Source organism: Lichenostomus cassidix, chromosome 4, assembly GCF_008360975.1.
Source record: "Lichenostomus cassidix isolate B80296 chromosome 4, HeHo_3.0, whole genome shotgun sequence".
NCBI lineage: Eukaryota > Metazoa > Chordata > Aves > Passeriformes > Meliphagidae > Lichenostomus > Lichenostomus cassidix.
The window spans coordinates 64,613,342-64,632,928 of record NC_139484.1 but is presented as its reverse complement, the minus strand read 5'-3'; the positions used below and the strand labels follow the sequence as shown (position 1 = coordinate 64,632,928).

General features: G+C 44.0%; 1 protein-coding gene across 1 annotated transcript; it reads right to left on the bottom strand.

The window, feature by feature from the left end:
• Positions 1-2,140: 2,140 nt before the first annotated feature.
• Positions 2,141-15,316, bottom strand: LOC146438722 (NELL2-interacting cell ontogeny regulator 1-like). Its single transcript, XM_085059634.1, has 4 exons — positions 15,162-15,316; positions 14,828-14,985; positions 8,189-8,277; positions 2,141-4,449 (listed from the first exon to the last, which is right to left on the bottom strand). The coding sequence occupies exons 1-4, from the start codon at positions 15,284-15,286 to the stop codon at positions 4,384-4,386; spliced, it is 438 nt and encodes a 145-aa protein (XP_084915760.1). The 5' UTR covers positions 15,287-15,316; the 3' UTR covers positions 2,141-4,383.
• Between the last annotated feature and the right edge of the window lie 4,271 nt (positions 15,317-19,587).

The window sequence follows — 19,587 nt, the reverse complement described above, 5'->3', positions numbered from 1 at the left end:
AATATTTTGTATATATTATATATATATAGATATATATATATATATTTGCAATTGATGTAAGTTTTCCACCTCTATGAATGTTTGCTGCCAAGAACACTCTTTAAGTGAGTGTTGTCTTTCTCCTTAGATGGTAAAAGCACTTGCAAATTAATTTCCTCTTAATCTTCAAATCAGCAAGTACCAGTTTGCAAAAGATGCTTCCGTCTCTTCCGTATTTTCTTTGGGAACAAGCACAGCACAAAGCCTCCCTGAGACTTCCCAACTTCTGCACAGCTTCAGCTGAGGAACACGGGGATTATTCACAACCACCTCCTCCATCTGCATTTCATTGCACAGCTTTCAAAAGCAGGTTCTGGATAGTTTGGAAATTTCACATGCCATGTTGATGAGAGCGTGGAGAATGATCCCTTCTTTTGCACCAGCACACAACATCTCTGTGTTCCCCTTTTCAAACCCTCCAACACTGCTGTGACTTTGTCTGCAGCACTGCCCTCAGTCAGAGTGATTGCAGCCCCTGCTCACCACTCACAGCACAGAAATCCCTGTGAGGATGCAGCTCTGGTTTCTCCATCAGGAGCCTTGATTTGCCAGGAACTCAGGCAGGCTGCAGAGGGCAGGTGTCTTTTCTCCTCCACACTGCTCCCCCTTTCTTTCATGAGTCCTGGCCAGGGAAGGACTGAGCAGAACACTGTTTTAGGTAATGGGGTCTCTATCTGTTGGCCAAGAGAGGCAAGGGCAAGTTTCCTGTCTTGCACCAGTTCCAGAGAGAAAATATCCTTCATGCTTCTCTGCCTCAAAAAAGCCAGAACAGCCCCAGAATCTTTCTGCTTTTAAATTACCTTTGAACTAAACTTTGAACTAAGTTGGGGTTCCTGTTAGCTTCCTTCAGTCCAGCAAGTTCTTTCTCTCATCAGGGTGAGATCTGTGTGCTGTCAGCAAGGAAAAAACCTTCATCAGCCCCCCTCCCTCAGTCCTACTGCCACAGGAGGAGGTTGTCTCAGGGTACCAGCCTGGGGGAGATGCAGCAGAGGGCAGAGAAACCGCATGGTCACTCCTAAAGGAACTACTTCCACACTTTACCCAGGAGTTACTTGCAGACTAGTTCTGGGTACAAAGACATAACTGGCTTCTAAATATGAGTTTTCCTTCTGGAGAGGGTATTCCACAGGATTTTCAGAGTATTCCATTTCACACAGTCCATTCACCAGCTAGATTCAGCCAGCGATAATACTACTGAGTTTTGAAGTTACCCAACAGGATTCTACATTACAAGCAAGGTAAACTGTGTTTCCATTTCCAGACTGAAATCCAGACATGTCTTCAGAGAGTTGTTCTGAGACTCAGCTCAAAGCTACTGACTTAGAATACACACAGCATTATACCCAGAGAAGGCACTGGCTCAGGTACCAGAAGCTCTGGAGATGTGGGGATCATTACCAGGATTTCTCTGTCACCTTGCCTGCCCAGAGACAGCACCACACTAACATGATTATACCATTTTTTTTCCAGGGAGGACTTGGCTGTGCATTTTACAGGCTACCACCTGCATTCCACCCTGTGTACAAATGCCATGTGCCCAGGGATATCAGCAGCAGCACTGCACCAAAAGAAGAGAAGACACAGCTTGGTTTCAAAAGGTCACGAGAACTGCTTTGGCTCTGCAGCAAAAAAAGTACTGGAAGTGTTGGGTGGGAGAAAAGGCTTTCTACTTTATGTGCTGCTGCAATTAAATCCTTCTGCAAAATACATAGCTTCTTCTAGAGAGTGGAGACTCAAGGGGTTCTGAATTTAAATGAACTTCCTGAGCAAAAATAAATTAACAGTATCTAGCTCCATCTTTTTCTTCATGCCATCCTGCAATTACAAGGCACTTTATCAAAACCACCAAGTATAGAGTAAGGGGTCCTTAAAGAAGCTCACAAAATCATCACTGTACCTTTATTTCAAATAAGAGTGAGTTTGACTTTATAATTCAGCAAATAAGAATATATTAATAAATTTAGCCCAAATACAAGGTCTTTTTATATTTGTATTAAAAATAGCATCTTTTCTCTGTGGATTTTCCGCCTAATTAAAGACCAGACATTAATTAATGCATAAGCATCATCATTTTGTCAAATCAGTAACAAAGCACACCAAATACTATAATGCATCTTGCCCTTTTATTGTGTTGGATTATAGACATAGAGAAGTACAGAATAATCACTCTGTTACAACCATAAAGTTGCAGTGTCACTCTGATCCCTTTGGGAGTCAGACAACATCCACTTGTCATTCATTCCACCTTTTTATCGTAACAAGCTGCATATATCAAAACTCAACTGTGAGCAACCATTTTTCTAAATAAAAACATGAACAAAAACCCCAGTTCTTGTTAACAGGACTTTGCAAGATCCTTTAGGGTATACCAGCAGAATAAGCATGCACAATAGCAATACCAAGCCACAGATATGCTGCCCCCTGAAAAGGGGAGCTGTGCTGGAAAATTCAAAGTTTCAGTGCTGGGACTCCATCTCCCTCAAAAAGCTGGCTCAAAAGCTGTGCATTACTTTGGTTCAAATCTAAGTGGGAGTAAAGTAGCCAAAGGCTGGTGTTTTGCAAGGAATCTGTGTGAATCCTGCTGTTGTATTTGTAGAGTAGAATTGGGTGTATGAGGAGAATCTCTATTGCTCTATTGACTGGTGCCACAGTGCAGTGTGATGCTACCAGAAGGGAGGTGTTGCTGTGTCATGCTGCTTCTCTTGTACACAAAACAGGTCCCAGTGACCTATAAAGGGGTTTTGCTCTAATACTGCAAAGGACAAAGTAAATTTCCTACTTGAAATGCAGGTGCAAGGAAGCTTTTTCTTGCTGAGAACCACATGCATTTCAAACAACTTTGGCAAAATATGGGGCAACACACTCCTTTGTGTTACTGAGGGTGACTGCACATGAAATAATAAGTTGGCAGTGGGTCACAGTTCCCTATTTCCCTGTGCCTGATGTTGAACACAAAATGGGAGAGAAGCAGTTTGGAAATATACAGATAGCTTCCACCCTAACTTACTGAGCAGGCTGAGAGCAAAATATCAGAAACATCAGCCAGTTATGGAAAGACAGATATAGTAATAAGAATTAGTAAAATTACTTTGTAAACCACCGTTGTTGATCCTGCTCCAATACTCTTACTTGTACAAAAGTTTTCAGCCTGTACACAGATGCTCAAGCTGATATACAAATCTCTACTTTGGGGATGATGTTTTATGCCCAATGAAAAATCTATTATTGTCAACGGCAACTTTCCACTGGGGCTGCTTTCTGTTCTCCTTCCCAAAATAAAGTAAAAAAAGAAAACAACGAGAAAGGATTTGCTATTCTTTTTTTAAAGAGTAATGAGGCATGATCTTGTTGTCTACTACTACTACTACTACTACTACACTGCCTGAATTGTTTTATTCTCTCTTGTCTCACACTGACTGCACAGGAACACTAATAACATCAGCACTGTAACCCACCACGATGGAGTGTAGAGTCCACACAAGAGCTAAGGACCATTTTGGTAGAGTTTAAGTATTTCCCAAAATACAGTTTACAAAAGACTCCTGGGCAGGCAGGCGTGTAGGCTCTCTGCCAAAACTCTCTGTAGAGGCCAGTTTGAGTGGTTCAATCCAGCATGTGATTTGCTTAATCAAAGACACTTCTCTAGAAGATTTTGGCAGACGCAGTCAGTTCAACTGCCAGGCAATATTCATGTGATTACAAATGTTACTGATCACATTAGATACTTAATAAATCTCTCCAAAAAGATCACAGCTACTCTGTGGCTCTGAAGAAATTAAAATTGTGAGACAGATTACTGTGTTTGCTGTGCACTGGACTATTGATACAATTGGGAACAAATCCCTTCCTTGGACTGCCAAGCAGTCAGTGATAACTATTAATTTCTATATAAAGCCAAGTCTGCTTGTTTGTAAATGTTTATCTATGTATCATGGCAAAGTAGCTTCCTTTTCAAGTTATTCTTCTCTTAATAAATTAAAAAATTTTACTCCACTGATCACTTTCATAGATCTATAGCAAATCACACATCCAAGAGGTTGGCCTGAGAGTCTGAGGACAATTTTTGGCTTGAAATACCAAAAAAGCAGGATGCTATCCTTACATAAAACCCATAAGCAAGACTTTGGCACTGTTTCTTCTGTTGACATTTCAGCAGATGCAATATCACACAGAGTAATGATAAACCACAATAAAGCAAAAATAATCTAGCTGAGCTATACCTGTTTTGATAAAAATGCTTTTCCTTATTGTGGGGCACAACTTGCACTCTGTATCTTCCTGTAATTTACTGCAGACCATTTTAAAAATGAATAAATGTCCACTGGCCAAATCCCAGTGCTCATTTCAGTGTATTGCACGAAAGCAATCACACAGACCTCTCTTTTCCGCTCTCAGGAGGAGGGTTTCTGTCTGGAAAAAAAAAAAAAACACCCATGAAATCAAAGAACTGAATACATCACTTTAAAAGAGTATATAATTGATTAGATCTAATCCCTCTGCACAGCTGTAGCCAAGGTGCTCTGCTGAGTGAAAAATCATAGTTATTAGTGCTGGTTTTCATCCAGAAAAAGTGATGAAATGAGTATATTCAGAACTGAGATGCAGGGAAAGTATTTTTATAGTCTGAATGTTTTCATTTTCACAGTTAACTTCTAGGGAGTAGGCTGTCAAAATTATTAAAGTGTCCTTTATAAGCACTGCGACAAATTCCACTTTCAACTGTACTGCTCTTAATTCCTTCATGGTGATTGATGGCTTCCTGTTGACAATGCCTTCAGTAGTGTATAATTTAATTGCACCAGATAGCAAGTGCTGAGGAGCCAGTTGTGCTCTCAGTTACACTGCTGATTCTCTAGAATAACTCTGAGTTGCATCCAGCTGTCAGTCTAACCCTGTTGTCTGAAACTCATAATCTTTCAGGGCAGAACTAGGTGTGAGTGTGTGGTTCCTATTTTAACCTGAGTTAATTTACTGACATTTGCCTTATTATCAGTACTTGAGCAAAAGCTTAAAAACTGTTCTCTATATATATCGTTTAAAATTACTTGCTGTTGTATTTGGACCTCCTTAGTGGAAAAGCATTTCCAAGCTTTTTTTCTCTGTATACAGGGGGAAAAATAATTTTAGATCTTTAAATATATTAAAGTATCATTTATTTAATTGTGATCATATCACTTAAATATTTTGTGTGTCCTAGTCACACTTTTTGAGAAATAAAGGCTGAATTTTTTGAACAGCACTATCATTTCAGAAGCCAATTTCTTGTGAGACTCCAAATTGTTAGTGCAAGCAACTCACATCAGCAAGTGCAATTGTGACTGAAGAGAAACTTCTTCCTGAGCATATCTTGTGGTTTTCACCCTGTGGTCTGTGGTCCCTCAAACAGTTTGCAGACTGGCTTTGAAGAGGTTCTTGAGGGGAGGAAAAAGAATCTAGTGGGCTTAAATTCACTGTGAATGCCTTTCCCATCTGCACTGCAAAAACCCATTAAAGGTTGAAATCCACTTGTTAAGAAATTATCTCAAAGCTCTGTGAAACAACAAGGTCTTCAGCTTGCTGGTGTTCCTCTGGCCTGATACCTCCTGATAAATTAGACACAGTGAAGGGCTAATTAACAAAGACAGTTTCCAAAGGAGTAGCTGGGTGTTCCTGTATGGATCCCACTCCACTCCTACCTTGCATGGGCAGCAGTACCTCCATCCCCCAGCAGTGCCCACTCTTCTCTCATTCATTTCTTGTTCTCAGACTTCAAGCTTGTGCAGGACAGGCTGTTCCAGAAGGGCTTTCCCTCCCCTCCACAGCTCTATATCCTTTTCAACTCAAACTTTTGACATCCACCTTTGCATTAAAGAGGACTTGTTCACATTCCCTGCCTGCTTTTACTTATCAGCTTAGCGCAATGGCAGGCACTGTTAAACACTGCTCCCTGCTAGCACAATGAAATCTTGGATGAGTGAATGCTCCCATTGTTGGGAGCCCAGGAGAAATCATAGAATCATCTTAACATCAAACAGGCTTATTGGATTTCACTGTAATGCCAACAAGCTGTCACTGCTACCACAAACTCTGCCTGGGTGTCACTCAGGGCTATTTACGGGCAGGAAGAGCAGCTCTGGGAGCACTCAACTGCAAACTGAAAGACTGTGAAAGAGAAGTATCAATTACAAAAATTAATTGTGGCCTTGATGGCATTGGCTTAGAAAGTCCCTGACACGCAGGAGCAGTCCTGTATGAGGCTTGCCCTTGTAGCAACAATTTCCGAGACTCAGGAGTTATTCAATGAAGTATTTGTGTGTAAAACTTGAGAAATTATCATTGGTCAGCATGAGCCAAGCATCAGCAGAGGAATAAGGATATGGAAATTCTACCTTTCAGAGTTTAGAAGGCCACAGGTTGCTGTAGGGCCTCGGCTGCTGTATTTCACTTTAGTATCTCTGCATCATTCAATAATTTGTGTTTAACCAAAGCATCTCTGATAGAAAGCCCTTTGGAGACTCAACCCAAAGGCTGGGAAAGGTGTACAGTAATATAAGCCTTATTTACTAGTACTATTGAACTCAGACAGATGTCTAAGGGTGCGTGATCTTACTAACAACTGGTTCTGTTTGGTTTTGTGACACACTGTTCCTATTCCCCTTCCTCTGTAACACTGAGAGCTGTCTCTATCAGTGCCTTGGCATGCCAGGCCTGTCCAGGTCCTCACAGAAACAGAAGTTCATCTTGTGGCACTCTGGGATCAGCTTCTCCCTTTATATTCTGCCTCACCTCTTCCAAGCCAGTGCTGCTCTCTGATGGGCTGCATTCTAAGTCCACTCTCCAGGCAGAATAGACATCACAGATACATCTGAATATCTCTGTACGTGGGATTAAGGAATTGTGCTGCCTCAATTGCATTCAAAAAAATCTCAACCTTCCCATGAAAAGCCTGTTGACAGTATAAGAACCAGCACAGCTGCAATTGCACCTGGTCTTGACATGTCATGTGTAGGTACAAAACATTCCAGCTGACCTTAATCCAAACAGGTGGAACCCTGCTATGTACCAGAAGAGCCCAGCACAGCTGCTGGAGGTAAAGCCAGCTACTCTTTACTGACACTTTACCACTTAAAAATTATTTATTACTACTCCAGTGCATGGGAAACTTTTGGCATGTAACCCACGCTCAGAGCTTTGTCCTAATCAGTTTGCTATTGATAGCTCAAGAAAGCTGAAGTCACACCAACTTCATTGTGTAGGTCCTGACATGGTTGCCCAAGGTCGCAAGAAACCAAAGGCAAAGCTACATAATTGCCTTTCTGTGTTACAGTTTGAGACACACAATTGATTTCTATCCCTTTGGTTGGCTTTGCTGTGAATGACAATTTGAGCTGAGTGTGTCTGCAGAGGAGCAAGGAGCCCTTCTCACCTGCCAGGAGAGATGGCTCTGCTCAAAGGGAGGAGAGGTAGGACAAGACAGGCATGGAAGGGCTTTATCAGAGGAGAGAGACCTCCTGCCTCTTGCAAACTTCAGACAGCACCAGAACCACTGTGGTAAATCCTACCCCAGTCAGTTTGCACATAAACATGAACCCACACATGTATGAATTGCTAAAATCAGGGCATTTAACACACCCTCACTTTGTTCACTGAGACCTCTGCAGACTGGCAGGGGAAGTGGCAGAATCTCCTGTGTGCTGTGAGAAATGCACGAGCAAATGTGCTTCCCCCTTTTTCATGGAGTATCAATCCATGAGCAAGGGGAGGATGTGTGTGCTTCCCTTTCCTCTGCCAGCCCTGCCTGCCACCTTGTCCCTCTCCCATTCCCTTTTTGCTCCTGCCCAGGGAATATTCAGTCCACAGCTTGGAAACAACGTTGTGAGGCAGAGAGTAAATCATCTGTCTTGTTTTCCTCTCCTTCATACATCTTCTTTCCTTCTCCTTTTGGTGCAGGGACTGTTGGAGGTAATTCCTTAGGCTGTTATGCAAGAAGTCAGACTAGATGATCATTAATGAACCTCTGCAGACTGTGAAAAATAATCCGTGCTTGGTATAAACCTATTTGCTGAGATGGGAGTGAGTCAGCAGAGATGTCATGTCTGCTGTACCCAGACAGGCAAACCTGGCCGCTGGGAGATAAAGGCTAAGGGAAAGCTTTCCTACAGAAACATACCCGCGTGTCGAGGTTGTATGCTGTCTTCTTCAGATCCTGCAACGCCCTCTGCATGAACTCGAACGCATGGCAGTCAACGCAGGGACGGCCTGGGGAAGGAGGCAGAAGAAGACATCACTGTCACAGCAGGAAATTAGGAGTTTAGCAGTACAGAGGAGGAATACTCAGAGACCTGGCCAGGAGAAACTCCATTTTACCAGGCACCCACACCTGCATGTGTGCAAAATTAGGGCTGCCTGGATCTGTCTTTGCGCCAATGTGAGAGGATCAGCAAAAAACACAAAGAGTACTTTGCTGTGTGTGCTTTTTTGAACATGGCCCAGACTTGACTCTGCCTGCTGCTTCAGCCCCCAGCCTCTCCCCTTAAAATTGAAATCCTTACCCCTCCTCAGGCGAGGGTTAATTCTCAACAGATACACTGAAAATAGCAGTTTGCAGTGGTTCAGGAACCAGACAGGCAGGTCTGTTTTTACAGGAGCTCTTACAGAGCAGCTTGGCAAGGGACAGTGCCAGATCTGTATTTGCTTCCTTTCACCTGCTGCTGTATTTTTTTCTCTGCCAGGAATGCAAAGCATCCCACTGGCTCTGCAGCTGCTGCCAGTGTGTGTGCACAGAGGGGCAGGGCAGGGAAAAGGCAGAGAAGTGGAGGAGGAGGGGACTTGACAACAGCTAAAATGGCTCACTTCTGAACCTGGGCGTTTCTGCACTGCCAGGATTCACCCTGCACCGATCTCTGACTATTCCCAGTTAATGAAGTTTGAGTTTTCAGAAGAAGAAATTGCAGATACTGGAGGAGAGGCAGGGGGAATGGGGGAAGAGGGCATTTCACACTGATCACAGAGCCCCCATGTTGGGGGGAGTGCCGAAATCCTCATCCATGTGCAGCCACCTGTGCTGCTCTGCCAAAGCAAAGAGGCTGCAAAGCTGCTGCTGAGATGGCTGGGGAGCTGCCTGGAGCCAGGGACCTGCTGAGCAGCACTGCAGCACCCATCTGTGCCTGGCACCCTGCTGCCAACACTGCCTTCTGGGTTGTACCTGAAGGAAGGCAGCAGCCAGAGTGCTTGTCAGTCCTCAGCAAGCCTCTTAGGGACTTTGATCTATTCAGGAGGTGATTCTCCCCCACCTGTCTTTCTCCATCTCCCCTCCATGCAGCTGACATCTCAGGGAGACCTGCAGATCAAGCTAAGGATTTAATTCCTAGGTTGTGAGGAGATGCAAAGTCCCCACCTCTATCAGAACAGCATCACTCACAAAGATTCTGCCTCTCTCCAGGCACAGTACTAGTGACAGGATGGTTTTGAGCACACTTTGAAGACACTCAACCCCCTCCTGGTTTCAATATTTCAGTAATTTAATTGTTTCCACTTCAGATCATGAAGCAGAGCCCTTAGAAAGAACCTGCATGCTCAGACTGCTGTCAGCAAATCCATCATTCTCTCGGTGTCAAGCCCTGCTCCCTCCCCTCGCTCTGGTCTTTTCAGAAACGCCCTGCCCTGGCTCCACCTCGGGGAGGTGCTGCATGCCCTGAAGTGCTGACAAGCACCAAAGTGTTCTCAAAATCAGAACCTGAAGGAGAAAAAAAAAAAAAAAGCCCTTCAGGTGATAAATGAATGTGTCCTACTTCTGCAGTGGGGAGAAAGCACTTTTGAGGAGAGCCATGAATTCCATAATCTGTCACTGCCTGTCACCCAGCACGTCTTGCCAGGCCTTTGTGAAAGCTGTGATGGGATGGCTGTGTGGGGTGATTTGCTGGTATTTATGACAGCCAAGTGCTCCTGTTTGAACAGGAAGGTACTAGTGGAATGGCACAGCCATGCCAAGTGGTTATTTGCCTTCTGCCAGCCCTGGGAAAGCAGCTGCCCTGGTGTCAAAGCAGCTTCTGCAGGAGAAGGGTGGTGGCACAGAGGACACCTGCCTGAGCTGCTCTGTGTGTCCTGAATCAGCACCTGCAAAGCTCCTAACATGGCACTGCTCCCCAAAGTGAGAGTGCAGATGCAGCCAGCTTCACCACAACACAGGATATTCACTCTTTAATGCCATTTCTTGGGCTGTGCTCCATGGTTTAGAGTCCTTCTCCAGGCACTGCTGTCTCTGTGTCAGGTCAGCATCCCTGCCTGCTGAAGCCACTAGCCAAAAGCAGATACTTAAGGAAGATATAAGTGTCTAGCAATGTTCTTCTAGCCTACCAAGAGGTTGGAGGATATCCTGCGTCTGGCTGGTGTTTCTATGTCTGATAAGCCCTCCATGAATTTTTCTCACATTAATTTGCACTGTTGCTTCCTGTATCCACACAAACTTTTGTCATCTGCAACATCCTGTGGCAATGAGTTCCACAGCTCTGCTATTCACTGAGTGAACAAAATGCCATTCCTGTCTGCTCTGAAGTTGACATCTGCTGCTTTCATTTCCTGCCTCTAATTTTTGCAGTGGAAGAGACTGTTATTAAATAATCACCAACTTTGTCCCACTTATGATTTTGATGTTCTCCATCACTCCCTGCCTCGGTCTGCTTTCCAGAATGATGAGGTGAGCTGCTAAGCTGGCCTATCCAGGTGGATTTCATCTCTCTTCATGCCCACAATATTTTCAGCAAGGTACCCATGGACATTTCCCCAACATAAATATGTCTAAGCATCTGTTTTGCCAAACAAATCTAAATATATAGGAGCAATTCCACCATGTTTTCTGTCCTTGGCTACGGCGTCTCACACTTCCACTTGCTCACAGCAGGAGTGACAATGCAGCTCCTCAGTCAGCTGGAGCACTGATTTTTTTTCCCCTGATCAGATCCTGGATGCCCAAATTCTGCAGCCAGCACAAGAAATAGAGCAAGGAGAGGAGGCCAGGTTATGCAGAGGAGAAGGGCAGGGGCAGCACAGGCTTACATCAGCTTAAAGCAGTCATGAAACCAAGCCTTAAGTCACATCATAGCAAAGTACAGCAGAGTGCCATTAATTCCTTGCTGACAGCTGGGAACAGACTATCATTCACAGGGAGACTTAACAGGTTTGTGGATTAACATAATGAGAATTATCAAGAGTCAGCTATAACTCTTTAAATGGGTCCTGTCAGCATGAAGACTGTATGTGTCTTTGTGTGTTTGGGGAGAAGTAGGAGAAGAGAAAAAATATGTTTCTTGGCTTCTTCTTGGTGCAAAACTGGAAGTGGAACTGAAAGCACTGTGTAAGTCTAATTTACTTTTCCTTGCATATACTTGGTGTTTACTCTTTGTCTTTCACACACCTCGGCTAATGAAAACAGACTGACCAGCTTCACTCTTCAGATTCCATATTTTAGCTTTCACAGTGGGTGATCTGGGCTATAAATGCAATGGGAGGTTGTGGAAATAGCTTCTTTTTATTTTTTAGTGGATTGCAGAGAACTTTAAAGAAAATAATCTGCAAGTATTAGTAGCACCACTTCAAACTTGAAGAGTCTTTTGCATATGCAAAATACTGTGTATTAAGTATAAGGACACAATTAATCATTGCTAATTAGAATTATTCATAAAAAGCTGTGCCTGGCTCTGTGACTGGCAGGGAGCAGGGGATGGTGCCCTGAGTGAGATCTCAGTGCCACACACAGGACAGGATGTCTCTGCAACGCTCAGGAGAACTGTGATTCACTCTCATGCTTCTCTCCTGTGACTCCTGCACCTCCCACACTTGCACGGAGCATTGCTGCCCCTCTCCTGCTCGTGATGCTGCAGCAGGGACACATTCCTCCCACCAGGTGGGAGAGAGACACTGTGTGGTCCATCTGGGAACGTTCCTGCTCAAGGCATGCTGCCAGCGCCGTGTCACACACCTGGGAACAGGGAAAAGCATCGAGCACCACACTGCCCTGCCCTGCAAAAGGACACTTAGTGTGGTCCATGTCCATCCTACATCCCTGTTAAGAACACATACTCGAGCCCCCTTGCCCCTTCTGGGTCATCCAGGTCCCACAGCCAGCAGTTTGCCAGCAAGGGCTGAAGTGTCAGCAATAGGGAAGGTGGGTGCTCGTGCTGCAGAGGCAGTGCCCCTCAATGGCTCAGTGCCCACAGGGATCAGCTCCTTCATGAGAAACACCCTGTGGAGCATCAAGCAGGAAAAGATCCAGGAATGTCTGTGCTGGATCACATCAAAGTGAGTGCCTGAGGCAGGGTCCAGTCTCCCATATCTATGTCTTTTGAGGAATATTGAAAGTTTAGGAGCATTCCCAAGCCTTGAGAGCAGCTGGCATGGGACAGCTCATCTCTGGAGCAGTAAGCTCTGCCTTCCAGACAGACAGCTGGCCTCCTACCATGGACACAAGTGTGCCAGGGTCCATCCTAGCAGGTCACTCCTACAGTCATGTCCCCATGCCAGGGTATGTCCAGGGGCACTGGTTATAGATGAGACCTTCCTGGCCAGCAATGGATGCCTTGGAAGAGCATAAGAACAGGGCAAGTCTGGAGGGATGCATTCCCAAAGACCCTCCCAGATCTCAGGAATATGCTAAGGCAGCTCCTGAGCCAGAAGAAATGCCACTGTATCTAGCAGCCCTTCCTAGGATTTTTTTTTCCCCTTGAATTTAACCAATCAGTTCTGCAATCTCATGCAAACTTCTAGCATCCACAGTGTCTTACAGGAAGAGTTTCACAGGTTAACCATCAGGAAGAGCCCTAACAGGCAGAGGAAAGTGTCAGCAGCACTTAGTTACACAGCACTCTCTCAACTAGTGGCTGACGAGGAGCATCAGGTGTTCCTTGTGGCTTTAAAACTCTGTCCCTGCAGCAGCCAAAAGTGCTGCAGGGACAACACTATGAATTTGCATTTCACAATCAGCTGACAGTCTTGCTCCTGGCCTAGTCCCAGACAGAAGTAGCATTATGCTGTTGTAGCAATGCTCATAGTCTCTGGGGCAGTGTGTCTCTGCAGGATCTCTGCCACAGAAACACTGACCTGCCCTTCATTCCTCACTCTCAAGTGCAGGAGTATGACAAGACAAGGAAACTTCCTCAAAGGCTGTTCAAAGAACTCCACAGCCTGGCTAGAGGATGGTAAAAAGATGGTGAAAAGACTCCTTGATACTGTAAAAAGGATTGGACAGACTTTTTAGCAAGGCTAAAAGGTTGTGATAGGACAAGGGGTAATGGTTTCAAACTAAAAGAGGGTCAATTTAAGCTAGTTAAAGAAGTTTTTACTGTGAGAGTGGTGAGGCACTGACATAGGTTGCCCAGAGAGGTGGTCAATGCCCCATCCCAGGAAACGTTCATGGTCAGGTTGAACTGGACTCTGAGCAACTTGATCAAGTTGAAGATGTCCCTGCCCATGGCAGGGGGTTGGACTAGATGAGCTCTAAAGGGCCCTTCCCACCTTTCTATGGTTTTATAATTCTGTGAGACTTGGGTCAGAAACCCTGGCCAAGAGTTTTGTTCTACAGATCAAATGGGAGTTCTCACTACAAAGTAGAACAAGAAACCACTGTGTACTTTTTCCCAAATGTGTTGACTTGCCTCTGCTAACACAGACACACAAAAGGTACATATAATTTATTCTCTAAGCCTGACTTTCTCTTCGAGGAGATAATATGGACTAGTCATCACATAACTTATTAGAATTAATGAGTGCTTAGGAAACAGACACACAAAATAGAGGTGAGATCTGGTTTAGAACAGACCAAACCTTAACACTGATAAAAAAAGAAGAGAATGAAAAAAGAGGGAAATTCAACATCTAACTCCCATGAAGACAAATACTAATGTATTTGAAAACTAGTAATGGAATTAATAAAGAATAAAATACAGTGACAAAATCAGATCTTGTATTAAGTATTTTGGTAGTCATATAAAAAGATAGCTGTCAAAAAAATGAAAGCATGACTAAGTACCAGAGATTTGGTTTTATGCAATTATCTTTTTTTTTTCCCCCCAAGGACATTTTATATTTCTAATGGTTGGCTACTTCCCACTTGCTGTCACCAAAACACCCTGAGAACAATGACTCCATCCCCTAATAACTTTGAACTATCACCTCATTTTGGAGCTGAGAAAGTTTAGAGACTTACTCAAAATGACAGTGGAAGCTCATATAGAGCTGTGAACCAAATTCAAGAGCTCCCAGCTCTGTGGTGTGCTCAAGCTAGTCTGTCCTGTTTATTTATTTTTTAGGTTTACAGGATTTCAGAAATTTATGTATGCTTTACAAATGCATTATTTGGGTAAACATCCCCCAAGTTGATCTGTAGTAGTTACAAGAAAGTTGAACTTGATCTATTGTTCCAACCAAATACTAAAATAAGCAAGATGTAATGCCCTAGCAGAAATACACACAAATTTTCTTCTGACAATACTCAGACTAGTAAGGACATCACACGTATTGTGGCAAATCTGCAAACAAAACTCCCAACAAGCATACATAAAAGACCTCCAAACAAAGAGCTTGAGCACAAGTTCAGATGAAAATTAGAGTATGCAGTTAGCATTTTTACCTAAATAACCACTAAACCTTTGCCTGCTTGCTGTTTCTATGACTGTCGCTTTCCTGTGCTTTGCTGCCATGGCACAAATTCATCATTATTCTCCTCTAAATCACACAACACAGCGTTCCCCGGAGCAGTGTGGCTGCTGAGGGTGCAGTGCAGGAGGAGGCAGGACAGGGTGCAGCAGGTACCTACTTTCTGCAGGGATGACACTGCCGGAGTCCTGGGCAGCCCCCGCCAGCCCCACGCTGAGCAGGCTGAGCGCCGAGAGGATCAGCATTGCCGCTCGCATCTCGCTCCACGCACACGGCAGCGCCATGGCTCTCGTCAATAATTCAAGCTCTCTTCCCTGCCTGGAAGAAGGAGAAGCAGTGAAAAGCAGCAGTTTGCTCCCTGCACGCTCCTCACGAAGAAGGGGATGAGACATGACGAGCACAGGCTCGGCGCACACGCAAACCCTCTCACACACACCACGGCAGTGACACACCATGGGCTCGCAAGGCACCCCAAGGACCAGTCTGCCCAGTACCTGATCTCTGTCCTCTCCTGTGTCCGGAGCCTTGGAGCAGCTGTGAGCAGCAGGCAAGGCTCCAGCAGCCACTCCGAGCATGCGCCCCTCCTGCATCCCCCTTCCCTGATTAGGGTCATTGCCATGGAGATTTGCTATAGCAACGCTGAAAAACTGGAGCTGCCAAGCGGAGAAGATTTAAAGGGACCACAATGTGATGGATGGTCGCTGCTGTACTCCTCTGCTCCCAAAGGCCATGCCCTCTCCTTGGCAAACACTGGCTGCTGCCAGCCACATGAGAGTCTTGGGCAAATTTTGTGTTTGTTGCTGTTTTCCCCAAGGGACTGTGCTGAAATAACCAGCTCCCATCCCTTGCTTTAGCTGTAACTCTCTTAAAGCAGGATTTCACTCTGTGAGGTATCAAATGAGATGAAAACTCAGAAGTTCGCTCGGATAAATGAAGCTGCAGGCCTGCTGATGGTACCCTGTACTTTGGGGAAGAATCCATTATGGTCAAGGTTTAACTTCCCTGGAAACGAAGCCTTGTGGAAAACAGCACCCCTGGCACATGGACCAACCAGGAAAATGGATCCTGCACAGCATCACACTGGTAACCATGATAAAAGCCCAGCCAAAACCTACACACTTACCTGCTTGCCCCAGAGCACAATTAAAGGCTCATTTTGCACCATACCAGTTCAGTTCCTGGCTTTGTTGCTCTCTCACAGAAGGACTTTCCATCTCTCAGCAAGGAGCAGGTCCCAGCCTTCCTGGTGTGTACAGGAAAACCAACCTGCCAGGCTGTGGAGGTATCAGTCTTCCCAGACATAGACATAGTTCATCCTTGGATTTTGTCAGCCCTAGAGAGTGTCACCAGCACTGCACTCTGCTTCTATTTCACTCACTTCTTTGGTTTCTTCAGAATTACCTCTTACAGCTCTCCCTTCAATGCTTGCTCTTTTGGATCTGGTTGGTTTAAAGTCCTCTGACAGGACTTTCTGGCAGAGTGGACTTGCCTTGGAATTGCCTTTGTTGCAATTTAGGGTTTTGCAGGAGGCAGCCCTGAGTGGTGGAAGCAATTCCTACAGGAATGACACACTGCCAAACTTTTAGCCTACAGTGCAACTGCAGCTCAAATTCCCTTATGTAGAAGGTCCAGATGAAGGTCTTTGTCAATGGGATCTTCATGAAGTGAGCCAGGGAACACACATGCACCAAAATGTCTCCACTGGCTTCATGAGAAGCTGAGATTTCTCATTCCAGCTCTGATGCTGGATGCTTGAAGGAAGGTTGTGTGAGATGGACCAGTTTTACATTGTTTGTCTCTTCACAGACCTTGGATGCCTGTCAAAGGAGCCAGGTTATAAACAGACATTATACAGCTTGACTGTACACCCAGTTAGAGCTGGTCACATAGCCTAGCCCTGATCTGCAGTTTCAAATAACATCAAATGGAAATTCTGGCATAAAATCCAAAATCCTTACACTTCCATTCATCCTGGCATATGTGTTTCTTGCCCATACCCTCATTATGGTCCCATGGCTATAACCTACTTTTCACACATGACTTTCAAGGAAGGGACAGGGAGGAATTACCCACAGGTGCAATACCTTTTGATAAGGTAGAAAGCATTGTTTGTTCTAATACTATTTCAAGGCATCAATATCGTCTTCTCTAAAATTGTAACTATTGTGATATCTGCAGTAGGGCATTCTGTATCCACCACCTAATGGTGTACAAGGTGTTATTTCAGTGTCACTTAAACTACTAAGCTTAAAATAATGGGGTTTTTTTGTGTTTTTTTGCTCAGTGCCAACATAAAATAACCAGACATTGCACTTACAGAGTCTGGCCAGTTTTTGTGTCAAATGCCAAGGTTTTTAATAAACATGAAAAAAAGTTTCCAACTCGTCCTGCTAACAGAACCATGTTGTCCAAGATGTGGTTCTCAATTCACAGAGAACAGGAGCCAATCTCCATGGAAAAGTTCTAGAAATCTGTGTTATTTTCTCACCTCCAACAAAGCTGAAGAAGGGAGAAACAAGAAAGCACTTGTGTGACTTGCTCTGCTATGACATTCACTATAAGCTATCACCATAGCTAAGGGATACAAGTGCTAAATTTACTTTGGAGGATGAGAAAATTCCAAGAGATTCACAGAAGTCCATTTAGTGTCTGAACAATATCACAGTGGCTCCCAGAGGCCTGTCAGAAATGTTTATCCTTAATTTTCTTTTTTTATGGAGAATACACACCTAATAATGGTTTGCTAAAAGAAAAAAATAGTTTCCTCCAAAGCAATCAGAATGATCAGTTATTCAAAGAGAAGATGATTAGTGAGGATAGACATCTGGTAGCTTCCTTGGAAAATTTCTTATTGAAAATTGTTACGGGTATTGAAATTTACATCTTTGAAGTGGAGGAAGAAAATTTATATATCTAGTTAAAATTACTTATATTAAAGGCCTGAGTTGAATATGTGTGCATAAAAGCAAGATGTAGGCAAAGGTTCTGTTTTTAGAGATAACTCCAATATTACAGTCATGGGTACACATGGCAAACAGGGCAGTTAATCCCAGCCTGATATGAAGTGCTACATCATTGCCTGCTCACATGGCCATAAGCCTTTTGTTGGCCTCAAACAGAAGAAAAAAGCACAGGCACAGAAGAATCTGTCTGGTCACTATCACCTGAGTAACAGAATGGCAGGAGAATAACCTTAGGCATAACCCCAGTGGGGCCAAGATACAAAACCAGATACAAACAGTGTGAAACATGAAAATATGAAGAAAGCATCCTTCAAACACAAGGGGAGTAAAAGAAGGATGACAAAACCCAAGGGAAGAGCTTACTGTCTGTTCAGCAGAAGGGGAAAGCTAATCAAGTTGATGCCTAGAAAGTGATACAGGGCTAAGCATCTCTTTTATCTACCAATGAAAATAAGGGGAGCTACTGAGCATGAGGTTCACACAACTAATACCAGTGAACATGTTCTAGATAAGAACATTTGGCAGAAATTTACTTTGGTTACTGATGCCTGTAGGTTTGTGCCAGGTCCCTTTTCTATGTTTTAATCTGCCTGGAGCTCTCTTTTTAGTCAGGGCTATCACTGGACATACCACAGGAGTTTGAAAGAAGAACAGCCAACAGCAGCAATTAGTGCTGAGAGCTCAGGGAAGATGTAAGTTATACCAGCCATGGAAAAGGGTAAGTGCAGTGACTGTGCCTAAAATGAGGAAGAGAAACTGGAAAATGACACATAAGCCAATCTGCCATCCATCCATAAGAATGTTTTTTAAACAATAATCCCACCAGCAGTTTGTAAGCATTTGAAAAAGAAGAACTGGAGTTACAAATAAGAGGTATTTGTCAAGAATCAAGTCAAGCTAGTTTGGTATCCTTCTGTGGCAGGGTAACAGGCCTTGCAGATAAGGAAAGCCAAATTTAATCAACTTCAGGGTGATCTCTGCTGCTGTGTCACACAGCATTGTCAGAAGCAAACTAAGGAAACCTCTCTGAGGCCAGCAAAACCCTCTGGGTCACTGCTGAGAGTTAGCTGTGGGTCACTGTCCCCACAGAAAGATGTGTCACATCAGGACTGCAAAGACTCACTTAGTTCAGGGGTTTTTCAGCATTTCATTAAATAACTGGAAAATGAATAAGCCAAGTGGTTATTTAAAATGCAACATCAGCCTGGAGGTTATAAATAATGCTGGGGGAGAGGACTAGAATTCTAAAACAGACAGACAAGCTAGAAAACAGGGTCTAAAAACCAAATAAAATTTTATAAAAATGAGAAAAAAGTGCTAGACTCCATCAGGAATAATCAACAGCTCATATTTGGAATGGGGAACAGCCCTTTAAGTGGTACTTCTCTGGTGAAGCTAGAGAGTCACAAGCTGAAATTGGTTCACAGTATTCTGTCATTCCCCCAAAAAATACTGGGATACAAAAAAAAAGGTGCAAGAGCTTTGGCTGCCTTCAGCAGAAGGCCTGAGCTGCAGTGCTCTGTCTGGTTTGGTCACTGCAGTGCTAGAAACTATCTGAGACACCAACAGCAGCAGAAATAACCACAGGTTTAAATGGCAAAACCAGATACAAACCAGAAGGCACAACCAAAGCCCCTGGAAAACTTCTTAAAAATGAGGAAGGCACTGGGATGGATTTACTGTGGAAGACAAGGGAATATTTAAGCCTGCAGGTATAAATTAGGCATCATTTGGGAATGGCATTGGGATAAATGGTTCTGCATAAAGACAAGGGAAGAAGTGAGTGATTTCTTATCAATACCTTTCCCTTCCTGTTTTTCCCGATTCTGTGGTTGAGAATAATTTTATTCCCCAGGCAGTCACTTCCAGCTCTCTGTGTTATAATTCCAGCACAAACACAGACACCCCTGGGAGAAATTCATTGCACTTGTGCAGCATCTGAAACTCAAACTTATTA